This window comes from Mixophyes fleayi, chromosome 1, assembly GCF_038048845.1.
Source record: "Mixophyes fleayi isolate aMixFle1 chromosome 1, aMixFle1.hap1, whole genome shotgun sequence".
In the NCBI taxonomy this organism is placed as follows: Eukaryota; Metazoa; Chordata; class Amphibia; order Anura; family Limnodynastidae; genus Mixophyes; species Mixophyes fleayi.
This window is the reverse complement of record NC_134402.1, coordinates 122,511,459-122,535,468: the sequence shown is the minus strand read 5'-3', so window position 1 is coordinate 122,535,468 and position 24,010 is coordinate 122,511,459. Positions and strand designations below refer to the sequence as shown.

The following is a 24,010-nucleotide window of genomic DNA, read 5'->3' as shown; positions in this document are numbered from 1 at the left end:
TTTTAAAATCCTTAGAGGTTTTGCAGAAAAGCATTGATTTCTTGTGTGAAGCTCCATTGGATACGATTGTGCTCTCTTCCAAGAGCATGGCCTCGGCAGTTGTGGCATGAAGAGCGCTTTAGTTCTGTTCATGGGCTACAGATCATCAATCTAAAAGCCGTCTGGCAACGCTTCCTTATGAGGGCAATTTCTTGTTTGGAGAGAAACTGGATAATCTCACCCAGAGGCTAGCATGTGGTAATGCTAGTCGTCTACCACAAGACAGAAAGGGGAGACGTTTCCTCTCTTACTCTCTGAGACAACAGTTTAAAGAAGGCCGTACCTATAGGCCTGGGAGACAATATTCCAGACACCAAGATAATATGGCAAGACAGTCCTTTCGGCCCTTCAAACCAAAAAGGGGGAAACAAGAACAGCAAAGATCCCAATGACTTTCTACAGATCCAGTCTCCACTAACTCCAGTGGGCTGCAGGATATCAGGTTTCTCAAAATTTGGATTCAGATAACACAACACAAATGGGTCCAGGAGATGGTCACCAGAGGGTATTCCATAGAATTCCATACCTACCCAGAAGGAAACAGATTTGTTCAGTCAATAAGTCCCTCGTCCTTCTTTGAACAGCAAGCATTGAAAGAAAGCCTAAGAGGCCTGGGAAAAATGAGAGCCATCGTACCAATGCTGACAAATCAGGAAAACATGGATTTCTATTCCAGACTGTTCCTCGTCCAGATAGTGTCAGGTGCCTTCAGAACGGTACTAGATCTACGAGCTCTCAATTGTATGTGCGAGCAAAACATTTTTGGATGGCATCTATCAACTCAATCCTCAAAGCAGTAGAAACAGGAGATTTTCTGACAGCAATAGACTTAAAAAGGATGCATATTTTCAGATCCCGATCACCAGCAATTCCTTAGATTCTGGATTCAAGGACGCCACGTCCAGTTTACTTGTCTTCTGTTTGGCCTTTCCACATCTCCAAGAACATTCAGTCCTTATAGTTCTCATAGTGGCACACAGGGAGACAGGAGTGGTTTTGTGGCCATATCTGGACGATATCCTAATTTCAGTCAGAAGAAGCAGCCTTGGAAGTTACATCACAATTAATCCAGTTTCTGCAATGGCACGATTGGTTAATCAATGTATAAAGAAGCTATCTGACACCATCACAACAGCTTGTGCTTCTAGGAATGCAAATAAATTCAAGAACGGTAAAGATCTGTCTCTCTCAAGAAAGATTGGACAAAATCCAGTTCTTAGCGCACCAAGTTCAGATTCAACCTCGAGTTTCAGTGTGAACCTATCTTTACCTCCTAGGAATGTTTGCCTCAACAATAGGAATCCTTCCATGGGCAAGATAGCATATGAGAGATCTTCAAGCAAAACTCTTTGCACAATGGGATTGCACAGTGGGGTATCTAGATTCCAAAGTCAACCTCTCAAGATCGACAAGATCGTCCCTAAGCTGGTGGCAACGCCGAGGCCTGAGAAAGCAAGGTGTGACTCTCTCAATACCAGACTGGTGTGTTCTTACCACAGACGTCAGTTTGGTAGGTTGGGGTGCTCACATGCAGGCAATGGTCACACAAGGCACTTGGCGACAAGAAGAGAGACTTCTCCAGGGGAACATCTCGGAGATGAGAGCGGTCTGGAGTGCAGTCCAGTACTTTCAGTCCTATCTGCGAGCCAAACATCTGCGAGTGTTCTCTGACATGACTGTGGTAGCCTGTATAAGCAAGCAGAATGGTACCAAAATCAGAGCAATGCTGACTGAAATACCCACACTAATGGCATGGGCAGAGACGAACCTGAGATCTCTCTCAGCCCTCCATGTGGCAGGCAAAGACAACGTGGTGGCGGACTATTTAAGCAGACACCAAGTCCACCCAGGAGAATGGGAGTTGCACGAAGAGGTCTTTCAACTCATGCGACACAGGTTTAGAATGCCAGAAATAGACCTGATGGCCACAGGAAGCAATGCCAAGGTTTCCCTCTTCTACTCCCGTCACAGAGACAACAGGGCCCTAGGATTAGATGTCCTGTCAATGCGGTGGAACTTCAAAGCTGGGGTACGTGTTTCCTCCCTTTCCAGTCATCCTTCAGGTACTCATAAAAATAAGAAATGAGAAGGTGGAGGTGATAGCAGTCCTCCCGACATGGTCACGGCCTTCTTAGTTTTGCAGTAGCATGGAGGATGTTGCTGGAACATCCATGGTCATTGCCGGTCAGACCAGACCTCATACATCAGGGTCCGGTGAGATGAGGTAATAGGCATTCTAATTCAAGCCAGCAAAAATAATAATTCTTTAATTTATTACAGAATTTGGAGAAAATTTGTTGGGCAGGGGACATGGCGAAGGATCCCATGTCTGCCAGTGTGCCAGATGTGTTAGAGTTTCTCAAAGATGGTTTTGTTAATGGACTAGCACCCTCTACATTAAAGGTGCAAGTATCTGCTCTTAACATCCTTCTTGATACCAAGCTGTCATCTCAGGGTCTCGTCTTCCAATTCTTTCAAGCACTGAAGAGGTTACGACCGAGACTGAAACCACTCTTAGCCCCTTGGGACCTTAATATTGTCTTGGACGCCTTAACAGCCGATCCCTTTGAACCATTGCAGGATATATCGCTCAAGTGGCTCACTCTGCAGGTGCTTTTTCTGGTGGCAATCACTTTGGCTCAATGAATAGGGGACATACATGCGTAATGGTGTGAAAAACCATTCCTGAACATTAAGATAAAGTGATCTTGAGGACGATTCCGGAGTATCTACCCAAGGTTGTATCTTCCTTCCACATCAATCAAGAATTGGTACTGCCATCTCTCTGCCCTCATCCCTCTAATAGTGAGAAAACACATCTCCATACTCTAGATGTAGTGAGAGCTATATCTACTTACATTGTCAAGACGGAGAATCTTAGGAAGACAAAGCAACTATTTGTACTTCCTGAAGGTCCTCGCAAAGGACATGCCCCATCAAAACCCACATTGGCAAAGTGGATCAGAGAAGTGATTGCACAAGCCTACATGGGGAAAGGGCATGAAGTACCTAGGATACTGAAGGTGCATTCAACTAGGGTGGTAGCGACCTCCTGGGCACATAGAACCCATGCATCGGCAACAGAGTTCTGTAAGGCAGCTGGATGGTCGTCGATGCACTTTTTCTAAGCATTATCTTCTTGACATTTCGGTCTCTAAGGAGACACAGTTTGGGAGAAGGATTCTCCTTTAAGCGCTGTAAATACATTTTCTGTTTGACCGTATTACGGTGTTGGTTTTTATTGCCCTCCCAACTATTGTACTGCTTTGGTGTATCCCATTGTAAGGGTTGCCATGGAGTAGGGAAAGTAAAATTAAGAATTATACTCACCGTTAATTTCCTTTCCTTGAGATACTCCATGGCAGCCCTATATTTTCCCACCCTTGTTCTAATAGTTTATTAGTTTATAGGACGGCTTGGGAAGTTACAAAAGACACTGAGGAAGAGTTGGAGCTGCCTTATATAGGGTGCAAGTGGGGCAAAATCGTTCCTCTCTACACTAGCTGATCAGGGTATTATTAACCCATTGTAAGGGTTGTCATTGAGTATCTCAAGAAAAGGAAATTAACTGTGAGTATAATTCTCAATTTTCTAGTCACATAGTGTACACCTTGCTTTTAAATATAAATTATGTTTTATGGCTCTGTGGCTGTGTTTTCTGCCAGTAATTCACCTTTAAATTATGATAATCTAATTGAAAACTGTTTTGCATGGAATGATTTGGTTTATGCTGATATTTATCATATAAATTAGACATAAGCTGTAGGTGGTGTCAGCCTTTTGAAATGAAACTAGTTTTACCATTATAAACACTTTTTTTTTTTTTTTTCAAATATTGCATGTGGTTTTTCCTCACTTATAAATAACTAAATTCAATTTAAGATTTTGACAGAAAGCCAAATTTGTCCTGAACCCCCCCCCCCAAATTAAACAAAGTATATATTCTATTGTTATGCAGTGGTCAAAGTGGACATTTAGAAATGGCAGTATGGAAAATTGAACTGGAATCCCAGGGGTCAAGGGGCTTCCTAAGAACCATAAGTTTTAGGGAATTTAATGGTTTGAAATAATAAAAAAAATAAATTATCCTGTAATTATCACCCTTCTGAAACTTGATGTCTAACTACTTGGCACAATGAGCAATAGTTCAGCTCACAGCGACCACCACCACGATTGCAGTCATAGCAGAGTCATTGTTCCTCGACAATGTCCATGCTGCTCCAACAAGATTCCCATCATCTTGACTAAGCTGCACTGGTATTCGTAGTAGTAATTTTGGAGCATCTTGTTATCTCTCAAAATATTGAGATACTAATACTGTATCATGCTATCTCAGTACAAGGTGTGCAGAGGACCCCCTGTGACACATACATAAAAAAGGGGATGAGGAGAGACACTGTGCACCCCTCTATGATCTTGAAAGGATACTTGCAAACATTGAATGGTGACAAGATGTGAAACCCTTCCATATAGCAGTGCACACTTCCTCTGGGTCCCAGGATATGAAACCCCATTGCTTCCAGTTTAAGCCCCAAAAGTGGTTCTTATTAGAAATGAGCAAACCCCCTTGTCCAAACATGGCAAAGAACCCCAGACTGCCTGCTATTCCAACCTGATCTGGTGTCTCTCAGCTGTGTACAGAAGTACGGGTCATGGACCCCGTTTCTTCCTCAGATTTCTCCCAGAGTAGCTTGCCGCGAGACTTCTCTACCGAGTTCAGGGTAACATCCACAATGTACTTCCTGCCGCCTTGAGCCAAAGAGACGTTTACAGCAGTAAATTAGTGTAACGGCAGCTGGGGGACACAAGCTTGTGGCTCCTTTGAAATGGGAGCAAGGTTGAGATGAAACCTAGTGGTTTTAATAGTATATTACAAAGCTGCTGGTGCAGATTAGGATTTCTCCATTCATCAGTATATCGCCAGCTGGAGAAAAGGAACAAGAGCCTATACTTGTGTCTCCTTATTGCACTTGAGCCATTTGGAGAGGTTCTGGTATATCATACTAGCCCACTTTGAGCACTGATGCTATGTGTAAAGTGAAATGACTTCACAGGAATCATGCCTAAACTTTTGTACTGAAACTTTTTCAATAGAAAAGGAGGTGGAAGTCCAAGAGTTGAAACTTTCAGCATTTATTTATTAACATGCATATGTAGTGCCAGCATATAGTAGTACTCTGCAGATCTTCAAAATTTGGACCAAAAATACTATTTGAGATAATGGAGGGTAATTATGAAATATAACAATCTAAGTTACCATACATGGAAGAGGTACACATAATTAGTGTGGCCCGTTATGGTTGGCTGATGCATATCAAATAAAAAGAACAAAAAAGGACACATATATAATAGTAATAAAAACTGAAATGGTCAATCACATAAAATGATATTTGAGAACTTTACACCTCGCCCCATGGGAGATCCTGGAGTTGAGGCCAAATGGCATGTGAGGGAGGCTGTGTCGCCGCAATTCATGTCATTTTGACTACTCTCCTATGGCGCAATGCCACGGTCATATCTTCTCTATGGGGGACAGGGCCACAATGATACGATTTGCTGCAAATCACATCACCGGGGCACCCCCATCCTGACAAACTTCAATAGGGTGTGGGCAGGATGCTGGAGGATGGTCTGGAATATCCCAAGACACTGTGGGGCATATTCAATTGTTTGAATATTCCGCCGCGTTAAAACGATTACCGTTAAGCTGGATTTCTGCTTGCAGCGCTGAAATCCAGCAAGAAAACTACCGTAATAACGTTTTTTAAGCGCACTATTACCGTAATAACGGTAATAGTGCGCGGAGCGCAAGATTTTTGGCGTTTCCGCCGACAACTGAATATGCCCCTGTGAGAGAGTAGGCATGGATGTATAAAATATAGTACTGGTGTTGAGGAACTTCTAGCATAGGAGACAAAAATATGAACAGAGAAATGAAAAAAAGAATTACTAGAATGTCATTCATTTAATTGACGTACCATCATCATCATCCGCTATTTATGAAATCACATTCACATGGCGACTATTTTAAAAGTTAATTTAAGCTTGTAAAAGTAAAAATAGTGAGATATTTGATGAAAAGCAAATATATTTATTATGCACTTTCATATACATAGGAGGAGTTCTTTGCTGAATATTATACAAGGAATAAAATAAAAATTCATTTACAATGTGTAATTCAATTTACATTGGATATTTACATTCAAAAACAGAAGAAAATGTTTCCATAAAGGATGGAGCAAAATACATTTGCATAGCAGAGTAAATGACTTGTGAAGGAATATCTTACAAAGAAATGACAACTGAAATACTGTTAAGAGTAGAACAATACAAAACAGTCAGTCAATAACATAGCACAATTGCTATAATTAGAAAACAAAGTACTAGATTTCAATGATTCACAGAGCTGCTACTTTATTCACTTCTTCCTGCTGAGGCATCTTTTATGGATTATTCAAATAAAAAAAAAAAAGTTAGTGGTTTTACCAGTTAAAGCAAGTTCTTGGAGGAGTGGGGGGGATAAATTATATGTATAGTCTGAATGCAAGAGAACTCTGCAATTGATACTGGTATCTAGAAAACAATTTGGTTATAACAAAATAAATCATTGAATTAATCAATCTCAACCAGCACATTACCTTACACACAATGGAGGCAGTCGTATTGTGAGCTGAACAGATATCCATAAGAATGCTGCCAGTAATTTACTAGTAGTTATTGTCATGACTGACGCAATGATGTCACTGGTTCACACGAGACGTTTAGCTCTCATGAGACGAGCCCTGCCTACTCTGTTTCACATCTGCTTACTTTGTCTCCTTGTATGTCCATGTTTTATGGATGCTGTTTTCTTTGGAGCTTTGTGGCACCTTACAATAATTATGATAAGTCATAGATTGCACTGTCACTATTCGCTCAACCCACAAAATGGCTGACTCCACTGTGTGATGGAAACAGATGCTCTTTAAGAAAAGGCTTTTAAGTTCACAGAGTTGGAACAGTTTATTAATAAGCTACATCCACAAACTGGGCAATATCTGTGAAAAGAGTAAACAATAATATGACACCTTGCTTAAGCCACAAGGTCCATTTTGCCTAAAAGAAGAAAACAAATGTTGCAATAAAAATAAGGCTCAGAAAATGGCAGCTCTTAGACAAAAAAAGCACTTGTAACAGATTGGCGACTGAGTAGTACAGCAAAATACACCATACTTTCTGGACATAAGGGGTCGTTAGCATTCTTAAGGCGGTCTTTTAAGAACGTGTTACTATATTTATGTAAATGTCCCACAGGGACAAAATATTCAAAACTTTATAATATGTTGTAGTTCCTCGGCAGAGGCTGCATTATTCCTAACCCTAGTGCGTTGCATGGAAAATAAATATGCCATTAACAATACTACAACAAAATGTAGAGAACCATTGTCATTTTGGGTCATACATTTGTACATGTTCACTTTTGACACAAACAGGAAAACTACGTACATATTTCTTTCTCTAACTGGACACAGACAACATAACAGGTTACAAGTTTATTTAAATAAGCAATTGAGAACGTTATCACCAGAAAAATACATAACACTGAGATAGTCAGTGGTGGATAAATATGCTTTCAAGGAAAGTTGAGCATAATACATTCAACTCCACTGCAAAAAGGGTGGTGTTGGGGTGGGGCAGGGGGATTGTGGTGCTGCTGATCTTACTGTGCAGGACATGTCTAGGCAGGACATGTTATTAATTACATACTGAAAGTAAATACTGCAGAAAAATAGGCTGAGTGTTTCTCTTTTTTTCCAATCTACATATTTTGCCCCTGAAGTGTTAATATACTTTGGAGCTTGCAAGAATACAGAGGTGCGATTTGTTATATGCTGTCAGGATGGGACTTATTCAGCTGCATGTCTTGTTACTAAACAGGAGAAACAAGAAGGGAGAAGAGTCAGAGTTCGTGGAAGGACATGCATATTTATTAGGTTTCAGATTCATCTGAAAAGCTGCTAGTTGCATTTTTTTGTACGGGAAGAGTAAGGGTTTTCTTTAGGTGCAGTTACAAAGTGCGTTTTTGTGCACAATACATCTTTAAGCACATATTTTAACATTTTAAAACAAAACTGGCCTACAACTAGGCACATTAAAGCAATTTTTCAAGTCCATTTAACTTCAGATGTTAAGGTCACCAAAAATAAAAGGGTTGAAGTTGTTTGTGTCTTATCTTCTAGTATGCTATATCCTTGTGCTTTTCCAACCTGAAAAAAAAAAAAAAAAAAAAAAGTAGGGTTTATTTGCAAGAAACCTTTGTTAGTTGCTCATATTATAAATGTATTTGATACCATAGTTAAAAAGTCCAAAATAGCCCTGTCAGCATGAAAAAACATAGGTCAGCAAGTTCTCTATTTAATCGGCTCCATATTTACTTTGAACGTGTAATATTGTGCTGAAATTATGTAGCCAGTACTTTGCACCTGGGAAAACCACGTTGCATTGGAGGAGGGAGGTAAATTTAAAATATGATTGGCGATTTATATCGGGGTAGGACATGTCCTAGATCAACTTTAAATTTCAGTGCACAAATAAGGCTATCAAGTATTTGTGCGCTACATGAAAAAAAAGCCAGTATTTATCTTATGTGCAAATAAACTAATGTGCACCCCTTGCATTGTAACATGGTTTATCCAGGAGAAATCTTACTCTTTTTTTGTCTTACCTTTTTAATGAATCGGGCCCTAGGACTAGACATAGCAATAACCATACTGCCGATGTTCTGTAGTAATGAATATCTATATTACCATAGAGGGAGCCAAAACATGGGACATTTATCATGGCAGTCAAGATAAATGGCATTAGTAAGCTACACAATTTAGAAAAACACCTACCCGCCATCTGTAATTAGGATATTTTAGCACCATGAAACGTATGCCGTTGAAAAACTTAAATTCGCACCTAATCTTGACCATGTCATGTCCCTTGCTCACCATACTGCGTCATCCAAGGCTATGACAACCATGGTACAATATTACATTTTTAAAGTACTATAGAAGTGGAATTATGCAGCTGTCCATATATACAGGGGAAAAACAAACATTGCAAGCTGTACACCTTAATTGTACAACCACATTGCCATCTTCGTTGTCAGACACACTGCAACTTTTTGTTTTATTATATTTTTTAGTTTTTTAATTCTTCCTCCTCCGCCTGATCTTTTCTTCCAAAGTGATATTATACCCTCTCTTAGTTCTCTTGTCAGCATTCCTTGTTGCACTTCCATTTAAAAGAAATGTAAGACTGCTAATGACAGGTTCATTTTAAATAACTTTTTAAAATACACTACTTCAGAGTATTCGAATTGAAATAAATCAAACATCTAGGTAAGCTCTCTCTTTAGAAGCCTTTCGTTTAGACAAAAACACCTAAATTTAAGATGAACAATAGATATGATATATAAGTACTGATTTGTTTATTTAGTATTAAAAAGCTTAAGAGTATATTCTGTTTTAAACAGACTTTAGACCAGGAGTGCACAATGTTTTTGTATAAGGGGCAGTGGTCCTATGCATATAATGTACTTTTAGATAGGGCACAAGAATGTAAGTTAAGAAAATATAGGAGTCAGCTTGAACTTTGCTTACGGAAATCCGTGCATGGTTTATGTATATGTGGGTGTGGCTTTTCTATGGAATAATAGCTGTACACCATTATTTTAATAATGGGCAATAAATAAGTAATCGGCACATATGAAAGATACATGACAAATGAGAAGCATTACTGAGTACACCAATGCAATCTGAATACAAAATATAAGTACCCATAATGTTACACAAAGAAGTCCTAATCCCAGTCTTGTGTTTAACAATATATAGTTACCTGCCATCTCTAAGTCGGCAAAATAGTCACAGCAAGACTTTGCGGCAACTGTATTAATGTCTGAGCACAGGCATTGACAGCGAATGCTGCAAAATCACTGAGCGTTGATCTTGAAAAAGTGTATAAAATGCAGACACACTAAACTGGATTTGTATTTTGTAACGTTGTTTCAAGTATAAATACAATACACATTTATTTTTCCGCTCTAGAAACTCATATAGCTGTCAAACAAATACAAAGCTTTGACTGCCATGACTGCATTAAAGACTGATGTTTGCTTTCAAGCCCACTGAACCATAAAGAACCTGCACGTTAAAAGCCTAAAAACATGTCTTACCAATTAAAGTGGCGTTTCCTTTTTGTAATTAAAGCTAGGGTCAGTTCCTTCAATTTGAAGCTTAAGTGACTGTTTAAGGCCTAACTCAGTTTCCGTTGAAGGGTATCCATCCAAAACTTCCTGATGTCCTCGACCTTGTACTGAACGTGGCACAGAGACTCTACCAAGAAAAACCTGATTTCCTTGAAGGTGATAATTGGGATTGGTCATTATCCCATTCCTTTTCTTTTGTTCTGCACTTTGTTGTTGAATAAGAAATTGCTGTTGAGATCGCCCGACTTCCTGCTGCACTGAAGGAATTTGGATTTTTGAAGTGTCTGCAGGGATTTGCTGTAATGGTACATTCACTCCAGTTACAGAACTTGGAGCATGCACTCTTTTGTCAAACTGAGTCATTTCATATTCTAAAACCTTAGACTGGGAACAGCTACTTTGCTTTGTTTTCTTTGTTACAGAACTAGATTTGTTTGAGTTTTCTCCTTTACCACTTTTGTTTGTTTTTGTTGATTTTAAACTAGGCTTGACTTGGCTCCATTCAAATTCGCTTATGGGTGAATTATTTTGTCCTACAGATCGAGTTGTTGAAGAAGGAGAGACTACTGACTGTCTACTTCTACTGCGTGGAAGTGAATGTTGTTGAATTTGCTCTGTAAAAGAAAGGCAATGGAAACTATCAATAGGCACAGTTTGAGCGGTTGCTGTAGATGAGGTCGTACGAATTGAAGAATTTTTAGAACTCTTGAGGGAATTATTTGACAGTGATGACTTGTGTCTGTCTACAGTAGAATCTGGAGATTCTGATGGAGAACTAAAAGCATGAGAAGGGCCATTGCATAAGCCACGCATTGTAGGATGCACATCACCACCTCCTGTGCTGGATGAGCTGTTTGATTTAATTGTTAAAGATTGTACTTTAGTAGATAAAGGATTTAAGGCTTTTTGCTCCATTGTGTGAACAGGAGAAGGACTGCATCCATTTAGTGTTGAGGCTCCATATTTTTCAAGCAATTTAATTATTTGAGAATGTCCATTTTTTGCTGCAACACGCATAGCTGTTCTTCCAAATTGATCTGCATGATTTGGGTCTGCACCATGTTCTAACAATACTTGGACAACATCGCTGTGTCCTTCCTGGGCTGCAATACAAAGCGCAGTCGCCCCTTGGTTACATGTATGATCAACAAGAGCACCATTCTCAATTAAAAGTTGAACCACTTTCACATGCCCTTGCCAGGCAGCAGACTGTAAGGCAGAACGTTTTTCATTGTCAGATGCGTTGACAACGGCCCGATAGGATATGAGGGACTGAACCATCTCTAAATGTCCCTGCCAGCAGGAAACATGGAGAGCTGTTCTGCCTTCAGCATCACTAGCTTCTACATTTGCTCCATTCTCTAAAAAATATTCAGCCATTGTTAACTGATTTTCCAGGCTTAATATATAAAGTGTTGGTCTTCCATCAGCATCTTTGGAATTGATGTCTGCACCATTAGTGAAAAGTAACTCAACTATGTCTCTATGCCCTTCCAGAGAGGCAACACGCAATGCATTCCGACCATCATATCCCTTTTGATCAACTGCAGATTTATTTTCCAAAACAATTTGTACACAGTCATAATGTCCTTCTTGTGCAGCCAACACTAAAGGAATTCGGCCATCATTATCAATTTCATTTGTTCGAGCGCCTTGTTCAATCAACGCTTCACATATTAATCGGTGACCCTCAAAAGCAGCCATATGCAGTGGAGTCCATCCAGCATCATCTCTGTGGTTTTCATCTAGACCTCTGTCCAGAAGTGTCCTTACCACTTCAACATTTCCTTGAGCTGAAGAAATACTAAGAACAGTTCGACCTTCACTATCAATACTATCTACTGCAGCACCCCAAAAAAGTAATGTGTTAACAACAGATGCGTGTCCCATAGAAGCTGCAGCAAGGAGGGGTGTACGACCATTATTATCAGTGTGATCAACATCGGCACCACCTTCAAGGAGCAAATCAACAACATCAACATGTCCTTCATAAGCAGCAACAAGTAGTGGGGTCATTCCATCTTTATCACTGTGATCTACTTCTGCTCCTCGCTCAATCAGGAGACTGACTACAGATGCATGTCCCTTACTTGCAGGAACACAGAGTGCGGCTACTGATAAAGCTGTTCGCCCATCCACATCTTCGTGGTTGACTTCTGCACCATGATTTAAAAGATGTTCTACAATTTCTCTGTGTCCCATGTATGCTGCTGCAATCAAAGCAGTTCTACCTTCATTATCAGCTTTATTAACTTCTGCCCCATGCTGTAGCAAATTCAGTACTATATCTTCATGTCCTCCCCATGCTGCTGCTCTTAACGCTGTTCGACTATCTGCGTCTGCACAATCGACTTTGGCCCCAGCATATAAAAGTGCAGAAACAACTTCAGTGTGCCCACCCCATGCAGCAGATCTTAGTGCCGTCCATCCATCATGATCGCAATGGTTTATATTTGTGCCACATCCAATTAAACAATTGACAACCTTCACATGCCCTTGGCGGGCTGCTAAAGTAAGTGCTGTTTGTCCGTTGGTATCTTCTAATTCAAGATTAGATCCTCTTGAAACAAGCAAGTTGACCACATCAAGATTACCACTGTAAGCAGCATTGGCCAACAGTGTTCTTCCATTTGAATCACATTGATTTACAGATGCTCCATTATCTAGAAGTGTGCGGATTGAATCTTCTCTTTCCAAGGCTTGTCGTACAATGCAACATGTTCTATCATCTTCACTGTCAACATGAGCTCCTGCCTTTACTAGCAACTGCAGCACCTCTTGTTCCTTTGGTATTACTGTACACAAGGAATCTTTTACACATGTTCCATTCCAGATCATCCACAAAGCCAATTCTGAGTTTGTTATCTGCAAGTTTGAATGTATTAGATGTAATCCAAACTCCTGAACCTCTGCTGGTGTCAGTTCTTTTGCTCGACATGTATAACTCATAGCAAGCATTCGATGTCCCTCTGCTGCATTGCACAAGTATTTCTGAGTACAGTGCTTTACATCAAGCAACCATTCTGCAAAACTGTAATGGAATAAGATTTTGGTATTCCCTAACCCATCAACCAGGACTTTTGATAAAACATCCAACTTCCGCTGAAATTCTTCCATTGTTAATGACATGTTTTTGGTCCAAACTGCATGGAACAGTTCAATAGTTGTAAGCGGCCTGCAAGCTGCCAGAATAGCATTTAAAATTGGTTGCACCTTTGCAAACTGTTTTCTTACAAACAGCCTCTGACATAGCCAGAGGTATAAACCATTCAAAGTTCCAGGGATATCTCGTATTTCACGTAGCATGATGAAATTCTCTACTACGCCATCTAATACACGTTCCAAGTAAAGAAAGCATCCGCTGCTTTTAATGTGCAGTTGGTTTAACATCTCTGCAGTTTCTTTAGTTAAATGTTGTCTCAACGCTTCTTCTTGGTCTAAACGATGTAGAATATATTGCTGAACATCTTTAACTATGTAAGCTTTTCGGAGATCATCCAAACTTATCTTTCTGAATCCTGCAATTAAAACACACCATGATTATTAAATGTCACATGAGACATTAATAAAAGGACATTTGTTCTATTTGACATATGTATTAGTAAAAAATTGGAAGTTGGGTCAGTGGATTTATATGGATGTCTACTAGTAGATCAGTACACAATTAAATCAATTATTAAAGACAATAGAAAAGAACGCTACTTCCTATGTTTATAACAATTCCATTCAAACTGCATTGTCTATTCCTCTGTGGAAAGTCCCATAAAACATCATGGCAAAAATATATTTACTGAAAATAATGGTTTATAAATAAACAGTGTGAATATTACTAGAGAACTAAATAATCATTTTTCTATTTAAAAACTAAAATTTAGATTTTAAACACATCTGTTTTATCCCATTCAGCAACATGCTGTCTTACTCTATGGTTGGATGTTCTTGTAATAAAACTATTGTTAAAAATTAAGAATGATTTTTAGCACACCTAAACTATTCAAAAGTTTTTGTCATGCTTTAAAAAGGGTACAATAATGGACTGTAAAATGCTTTGCCAATATGAATGTGGTACAATGAAGGTCACCAAAAATTACAAAAAACAAACAAACAACAAAACACAACAAAAAGAGGTACCCTGTAGACTGGAGTATATCCTGTTTCTTTTGCTTCCTCTCAGCAGTGGAATGGCAGCCCACTGTAGAGTGGTTTTGCAGAAACTATTAAAAGCTGGTTAACTGCAACTACAGCTCCCAAGCACAGCGTTATGAAAGTCTGTGCTGATACAGCTGCCAGAGTCACACAGGGTTTTACTATAATGCGGCACATTCCATGAGGTGGAGGAAATAGGCCGGCAATTTGTGTGACAAAGGGGCAAAGGCTGCTAATGTATGACGCTATATAATATTTGCAGTAATTACACACTGGCCAGTGCTTTAACAAATGATTACAGTATAACAGAGCAATAGACAAATTACAGAATTCAGGAGCCAGCTAGAGATGTGCATCCATTTACATATTTAATATAAACTATTCACTAATCTTAGGTGCCAGCAGTAATTTTATTAGGAGTATTGGCTATCTGGCTGCAATGATTTTGTCAGTCCTGATAGAGCGATATCACAAAATTAATGGCCACAATTTTATAACGGCATTCACAGGTAACCTACCATAAAATGTCTGTATTACAGTACTGAACTGTCAAATCCAAAACACTCAGATCATTATTTCATTATTTTTAAACACTGTATGGTTCCATTTTGTATCTACACTTTTTATTTCTCCTTCATGAAAGTGCAGCAAATGTTGCTGATAGTCAAACAAGGACATTGACTTTCATATAGGAGATTATTTTTTTTTATATTTTAATGAATAGACCAAGTTTATTATTTGTCCATTAGATGAAGGCTAACTTAAGTAAATGGGGTATAAAACTGAAACACAGAGGACATGAGCCTGACTGCACACTGTGGTTCAGAGACAATTTTCTTGTCAAGTTAAGAATTGTTTCCATGTGATCATTTCAAGACTGGGGCACTGGTCTATTAGTGTTAGTTCATGTTCCCAGTGTCACTTAAGTAGAAAGGCAGGTTCCACTAATTAATGAACTGAAGACAAACAAATGTCATGTCCTGTATACAATGGCTTATGTCTATATATTTTACTGTTAATTAGGATATGTTTTCCTTCTTACGAGTACTTGAAGACATTTTATATTTGGTGGGATAGACGGTCTATAAAATACATACCCTTTTATTTAAGATGGATTCCCTAGAAAGAAAGGGACACAATTGGAAAACATGTATTATTAAATAAAAATACAATTTTCAAGTAACAAGTGGGGGACATAACATTTTTGTGCTGTATAGCAGTCAATGGATGCCAGCAGGAACAACCCATGGCCAAGAAAGTAACAAATGTGTAACATGTATCACAGGGTGTAAAATGACATGTACACAAGTCAATACACACCGGCTGCTCTTCAAAGGAGAAAGATCAACTCCAAGTTCTCACCCACACATGAAGCCAATCTACACCCTGCACACACACGTCTTTCAAGATCACATAACACCTCTCCCACCCTCTGAAGAGTATTCTCACACAAAGATCACCACATGCTTGGGACAATCTTAGTAGGTCGTGGGGGGGATTGATCTTCTCTGCTTTAGTCTGCCACCAATCCTGTTCACCCTCTCTGCTCCTTGATAAAGAGGCTGAGTGCCAGTAGAAGTAATAAATATTGATTCACATTTTAATTAGAATAGGAGAACATATGAATCACAAAAGTTAACTAAGCATTTACTGCAAACTGTGTTTCTCTTTGATTCTCTGCAAATATGAAGAAAGGTAAATTTATACTACTCATTGGCATGGATTTAGAGTAATATACGTGCAAGGAGATTAATATATCTATATCTAGATAGATATGTATATTGCATTCTATCTATATATTTCTATATCTATATCTATATCTATATCTATATATATATATTATTTATATTATAACTGAACTACAGCTCCAAGCTCAACCATAAAAATTGTTGTATGTAATTTAACACTATTCAGTTAACCAATAAAGAATATCTCTCCAAATCACTATTTGCAAACAACTATTTCCATTTTAATGGCAAACACCAGCCAGGTAACTTTAGTCTAAAAAGGAGATAAACCAGCACTGTACAGCAGCATTTAAACTCAGAGCAGAATAAAAATGTACCAATGCTGTATTTATCCTAATACCACTATGCAGGTGTGTACGGAACTGAAGAAATCAGACGTTACGACAAAGGTTCAAACAGATCAAACACTTCATGCTTACACAGCATAGAAAAAGTGAGCTGGGCTTTTTGATCTCTGCATATAGCATATTACTAAGGTTTCTTACAGATACCACAAAAGGAATGCAATTAGTTAATGAATGCATCCACATCAAAAATAACATTTGTCACAGGTCTATACATCTTACTATGGCAACATATTTTACTACACCTATCAATACATCGCAAACAAAATTGTTAGTTTAGTCCTATCACCACTGAAAAACAACAAAAATCCTTATGTATTGCAAAACATTTGCATTACATTACATTTACCAGCAGCTTGTTAGCTATAAGACCATGCATAACAACAAGACAAAGCTTTTTAAGGTTATCATCTACAAAATAGGCCTGGTCGCTGGTCGCACCTTCTGTGCTAAATGTACTATAGCTTGGATTTTAAAATTGATACCTATTAATTATATGGCTACCACTTGACAAAAACTCTGCCACCTGTCATTTAGTTAATCTTTTGACCTCTGCTGCTGAAGGGAGAGAGCGGAGTACTAGGTGTGGTGGGGGTCGGGTGAGCTATGAAAATGTGTGGGGGGGCGAGGGTAGGAGGAATAAAGGGTAGATAGGAGGAAGCCAGGATGGCGCACAAGTTCCCCCTTCGCCAGCCCGCATGATCACCGCAGAGTACACTAGTACAGCTCCCCAATTTCTCAAGATAATCAAAGCGCTAGAATGAGAGGTGGGTGGTAATTAAAGTATTTAAATAAAAATATATAATAAAGATGTGGACACATTTTGTGTTTTACTAAGACACAAGTTTTAACATAGCTTTGTAAGTTAAACAGGCAAAATGTAGAGAGCAAATAACTTAAACATTAGCTGGAAATAAATACTGGGAATTTACATCAATTACATTTTAAGAATGCTTTACATTCATCTATGGTTACTGAAGAAACATAATACAAGCACACAGTATAGATTAAGTAGCTGATGTTTAAATTCTTTATTGTTCAAAATAATCTTACACTGAAGCTGACAGTTGTTGGTCTGCACAAAAATACAAACAAAAAAAACCAAAAACCTCATTCTGTATCCCAAAAGAACTCACAGACTACATAGGTTAATGAATAAACCCCTTATCTTGGACAAGACGACCATTTATATGCCACTTTCTTTGAAACCTGTACTTCTTATGTGCTAGAACAGATATTTTTTTCTAAAGGAAATTCCACAGCTGGCATCGGAAGAGCATAGGTAAGCACATTTAATATTCTTTTACTCTAAAAATTAAAGAAACAGAAAATGCTTGCACCTGGTATAACACCTGCTAGCTATATTAGTCCTCAAAGTTACCCTGACAACATAGGCAAAACCCCAAAATCGCCCTTATGACTTACTGGTGTGGCATGTACAACTAAAACCTCTCTAGACAATCTGATAAAAATCAAATCTTAAGCGCAAAAATAAACATGGTGCAAAAAAACAAAAGTACTATACTTGCAACTAAAAAAAAAGTCTATAAAAGACATAATACATATTTTGCGTGGGCCCGATTTGTAACATGTTGCAGCTTTTATATATTAGCAAATTATTTGGTAAATAGACCAAAAGTGTTATTTAGAATATAAGATTTGTTGCATTGTCACATTGCCGTTATGTCGTGTTGTTGCGAGGTTTCCTTCCAGCGGTCAAACAATTGTTTACAACCAAAAACGATGTTTTCAATATTTGTCACACTGTGGTCTAATAGGTTACTGTTTGGAAACAAAACAACTATGTAAGATACAGCAGCTGTACCTCGAGAGCTGTGGAAGATATTTGCCAACACACACACACACACACACACACACACACATCTCAACAAATACATATATATACCTGTCTATCTACAGATTGAGTCCCCCATTCAAACTGCCACCAAAACTATCACAAGCTACTGTTCAGCCAAATAAATCACCCTTTCCCTGAGAGACTTCTTACTTCCCATCTCCAGCATTACATTTCAAGAGACCCAAGTGAATATTCTGAAAAGCCAGAAATAAGCAGAGGAGAAACAATCATGGGAGTGTGTCAGTTAGACAACTCATCTTACTTTACAGTATGCAAGGTGACAAGTACAAAAGTATTTTGCACTACTACAAGCTATAATAAACACTGATGACAATTATATACTGTCTCTTTGATCAGATTCCTAATTTCCCAATTTAAATACTTAAACAGCCATCTATACACTGTAAGCAGCTTTTAAGCAGCCAAACCATTAAGAGCCTTAGAATGAGTAGTGGATACAAAAAAAGATTCCATAGAAAATAAATGAGACATTTGACTAACAGCTTGATCCCCACGATTACACACACACACACACACACACAAACACACACACACAATAAGAGACGCTATAGGCAATCAAGTGACTCAGAACAATGAAAGCAGTATGCCGGATTCAGATCTTTCTGGACCCTTCTAGATTTACTAAAATCCTAGATTGTGGCAGGGGGGGGGGGGGCGGGGAACAAAAAAGACTTGATTTTTTTAGGACCTTTAGGGTCAGTTAACATCAAGAGTGCTGGCCACTGAAGCGTAAACCATGGCCAACACTCCTTAATACTGCATTTGTCGGAGGGATTACCGATCCCTATGGCAACCTCACTCACATCTTGGCTTGCATTAAACTCCAATGAGTCTAAAATACTCCATGGATCATTTCCGTTTAACTCTCACTAAGCTGTGAATGAGCAGGAGCGGTTGTCATAAGGACAAATTATCCCACAGACAACTGCATTTTACAAGTGGAATTAAGAAACATTCACAACGGTTAAGGCTCCAGCTGCCAAAGCTTCAATACAACAGGGAAATATAGCCAATTCATTAGGTCTTATTTTCATATTATTTTTCTACATATTTTGAGAGAGGAATCAGTCCTTTTAATCTCATGCATCTGTACATTGTGCTTGATAGAACGAAAATGCCATCTGCCAAACAGGTCTTAGTCAATGACATTTTCATTCAGTATGGGCTAAGTGGTCAATTTAATAAGAATAGCATAATCCTTGCTTGGATGCTTCCAGAAGAAAACATGCAGATACACATACACAAACAGCCCAACTAAATTTCGAAAAGGAAAGTTGCGCTGGATTGCAAATAGATTTAAGTAAAGAAAAAAAAAGGGCCCAAATGAAAATATGTATATTTCACACTTACTGTAATATTAGTAAAGTTCACCAATACATGCTGGAGAGATTACACCTTTAAGACTTATCTAGTGCCAAGTTAACAGCTGTTTCTCATTATCACAGAGCCTTTTGTCTAAGCTTTCTTGGAACAAGCAGGACATTAATCATTAGGAGCATTCCATTTAAACTAACCCTTTCCTCTACATTTCTTGGAATTCTAAACTGCAGCTCATCCGGTATACAATGTGAAAACCTGATACACAAACAATTAATTAGTGCTTATTTCAAACTGTCCATCTCTCCTTGAAAAATATCCATTACTGTCAATAGGGTTGTTCAGCTGTCAAATGTAGACTAAAAGCAATTCAAATATGTCTCATGAATCCCCATTATAGATCATAGCTAAAATCTTACTTAAACATAGTAGAGCAAAAAAAGGTAGCAGGCAGACCATCAAATGTGCTCACTGTCTCCACAGAGGAGTAACAAAACGTTTTTTTGACATTCCACCGTACGAAGCACCAGTTACGCACAGAAAATATTTCAGATTAGTTTACCTTTAAAATTAACAAAATCTTCTAACAATATAATTTCACGTTTATAGCAGTTTTTTATTGCAGTTATCTTATACTGTAAACATTTCAATTGCTACATGTTGGTCGAGAACAGTAAATGGTCCGAGGAACCAATTGGTTCTATTCCTTAGCTCACCAAGCTTGGCAACACATGTACAGAACTTAAAACAAAAATACACAAATATAAAAATCAGCACTGCAAGTAAAATATACTTAAAATAGAATAGCTATGTCTTAACAGGGCACATTTTAGCACCGATTAAAAAGAATATAAAATAAAAAAATAATTCTGATTGCACATTGCTTCTTCAACAAGGTCTCAAAGTCTTCTATAAATGGTACATACTCTACCATATGGTAACAGGCTCCATCACCTTTTAGTCTTATGGTGCTACTGACTCTCGGACCACCTGCAGCAGACTGCGTAAAAAGACTATTATAGAGTATTCAAGTGGAATGAATACGAGTATAAACAACTGTAAAATAGAATATTATATTTTGTGTTTATACGTTTCTATTTGGAGAATAATCAACTGGGTAATGTATATTCCCATATTTTTATAGAAACCTATTAGAGCCAGAGATAAAAGCAACAACAATGCACACAGGGTATTCCTAAATTTTATGATCACCACTCCTGCACTTGGTCTTAGAAAAAGAGTTATGGCAAAGAACCATAATTAAGGGGGTGCAACAGCTATGTGGCCCAAAATCAGATGGGGGGCACATTCCCTGTCAAAGCCCTATATGCGATTTTTCACCATTGGGTGGAACATGGATCTTCACCATTCTGCTACTTCAGTTTTACTCTATAATTTTAGGTTAAGGCACAGTCCTTCTTTATTAACCAGCACTTCTGAATATTAGGTTGTTAAACATCAAGGACCTGGAAGCAGAGTTGTTCGCAAAATGGTAGTTAATTACGCTACAAAACAGCACACACAAAAATAGCTCCCACTGAGATGAACATATGCTTTCAACTGTTTTGAAGAGTGTTAGATGCACTGAAACATAAGAAGCAAAGAATCTCACCATAGCACAATGCAACAAATATGTACAGTCTCATGTTGTGCAATAGTTTTTTTATCACATCTGTGTGCATGCACTTAACTTGCATCTTAAATGCAGAATTTTAATGCCAATAGCCTTAAGGAGCCATTGACATTATTTGCTGAACTATTTGGCTTACGGAAAATAAATAATCCAATTCAAAATGGTCTGTAAAAAAATTTCTAGCAATCCCTGTAATACAAACATTCTGACCAGTGCTATATACTGTAAAGCGCTACAGAATATGCTGGTGCTATATAAATAATTGTTGTTATTCGTAATAAAACATGGGGGATATATATATATATATATATATATATATATATATATATATATATATATATATATATACATATACATATACACACACATATACACATACACACACACACACACTGAAGCCTCAAACATTGCAGATGAAACTATTTCCCACCACTGATTCGTTATCTGCTCCTAGAGTTTACTATGCACATGTAAGCTTTATGACTACTTTCAGCACTTTCATACCCTGGCATAATCAGCAGTGACCTTTGTCCACTGCAGAGAGTAACCAGCAAAGCACTCCCTCAGGCAATTTCACAAATAGCAAAAGGGTCTTTCACTTAACTCTGGTGCCGCTTTGTTAAACTTACATAGCTAACATAGCTCTGCAACAGCTATAAATTATCAGGTTTCTTACATGCTGGACAGTCAATAAAATGAGTGCTCTAACGATCATAGAAGGAAAAGGCTGGCAAGATTTATAAAAATAAATAAATAACATAAATAAATAAAATGAAAGGCTACAATAAAAGTTATGTCCCACTGTTTTTAGCAGAATAAAAAAAAAATTACAATTAAATTTATTGCCCATTTGCAAAATAAACTATATAAATATATATTGTTTTAAAATGCTGGAATGGACAAAGGTCATTGGGACCTGGGGGAACAGTGTGAGCTGGAGAATTTTATTTTGTATACTTCTAGTTAATACAGGTTTTTTTTGTTTTTTGTTTTTTTTATTTCTTCTTGTTACTCATACCTTTGTAGCCTTTCCAATTAAAATAGAAAATCATTCAAAGAATTGAAGCAAGATTCGGGCTAGAATGGGGACGCTGGATGATTCCACACAATGCCGAAACTGTGCCAGTGCTTTTGGGCTAACAAGAAAAGCAAACTTTACACATTTACATTCAAGTGTATTTAGTACATGGAACTGCCAATAAAGCACTATGCACAACATATTGTAGAATAAACACAATGGGCCTCATTTACAACACACGAAACATCTAAGGCACAGTGCAATATTCTGTTTGGTGTCATCACGCACCTCTACCTAGATATCTACCAAATGGCACTGGGTGACTGAGCAAGAGGGCAGCATCTGTGAGGCAGTAGAAGTTTGAACCAGCCAATGGGTAGTTTGTGCGCTGCAGTGCAAAAACGAGATTTTGTGTAGTAATTAAAATTAAAAGAAAAGGGGACACATTTCATTTAAGATAGTTCTTTGCTCTGCACAAGGCTGTAGCCATATTCACTGTGCAAAAACACTTGAATTTGGCACCAGCTCTGAGCTGGCAGAGAACTGCTCATTGTATGCTTTCCAACAGGACACACCTTTACACCGACCACTTCAGTGGAGAAGCGCATTTTAGGTGCACTTTGCCTAATGTTAAAAATAATAAATGTATAAAAGCTTCAACGCACAAGTTACATGACACAAGGATAGGCCCGGTGACGACCTCACTCAGGATAAATTAATGCCATAACGAAGGCTACACAGATCAACATTTCAGGAGTAAATGGAAAAAGATTAATTTAACATAATTCGTGGTTCTAAAAGTGGAAGGAGATTGGACTTTGATGTGCTGCTCACAATTTGTGCATTTCTGGTTTGAGGCATCTCCAATACCAGAAAGTAGATATGCATCATGAAGTGTGGCGGGAGGTCCAACTAGGCTCACCAGCATACAGCAAAAGCAACAGTGGAGTGCATCCAGGGCACTTCATACATAAGGTCCACTGTGTACAAACTGTTTTCCGTTTGTCACTAAGCAGTTTCTTCATTTATTGCAAACACAACGGAATAAGCAGGTCTGAATAACTAACAAAGGCCAGATAGCCATGGCACATAAATATTTACTGCTGGCACCAAACATTTCCTTATCGAATACCCTTTCCTACATCTTAAAAATGTCAAACTGTTTCATAAGTTGTATGCCTGTATGACATGAAATACTAACACTTTTTTCAACCCCTAGCCATAAGTGTTCTAGTATTGTAAAAGGGACTTTAATACATACCTGTAAACATTTTTGTGACTGTCCTGCTTTGTTTGCGGGCTGAACATACGAGTAAAAGCCATGGAGGAAAGAACTCATGGTGGGTTGCTAAAAGATCTGCTATGGTTCCCGATAAGCCAGATGGCCGGTGTTCTCCTTCCGTAACATTGCAGCCTTCATCAACTGAATCAACAACCAGTAAGAGACTTTGAGCAGGAGCTTTCATGGCCAGGAGAGGGAGAAGAACACACCTGGAAACAGAAAGTATATTATTTTGTACACCATGTTCACTTGGAGGTATGTTAGGCTATTTTACAGTTTCAAGTTTCCTTATCCGCACATCCGACACGGACAAAGCTGGCTAACAGCAACAGAGCACAATATCGCAGCATCAGAATTTGTTTCTAATATTTTG

The 24,010-nt window shown here is 38.3% G+C and overlaps 1 protein-coding gene across 2 annotated transcripts in view; it reads right to left on the bottom strand.

Moving 5' to 3' along the window:
- Positions 1–6,109: 6,109 nt before the first annotated feature.
- ANKRD50 (ankyrin repeat domain containing 50) overlaps positions 6,110–24,010 on the bottom strand; it is a 39,463-nt gene continuing 21,562 nt past the window's right edge. Inside the window, exons 1-4 of one of the 2 annotated variants that reach the window (XM_075200073.1) lie at positions 23,617–23,644; positions 15,514–15,535; positions 10,238–13,788; positions 6,110–8,285 (exon numbers count right to left, since the gene is read on the bottom strand). In XM_075200073.1, the coding sequence (XP_075056174.1) occupies positions 10,241–13,660 (3,420 nt within the window). In that variant the 5' untranslated portion in view covers positions 13,661–13,788; positions 15,514–15,535; positions 23,617–23,644 and the 3' untranslated portion in view covers positions 6,110–8,285; positions 10,238–10,240. Of the gene's footprint in view, positions 8,286–10,237; positions 13,789–15,513; positions 15,536–23,616; positions 23,847–24,010 lie in introns of those variants that run through there. The other variant, XM_075200064.1, reaches the window with a different exon arrangement.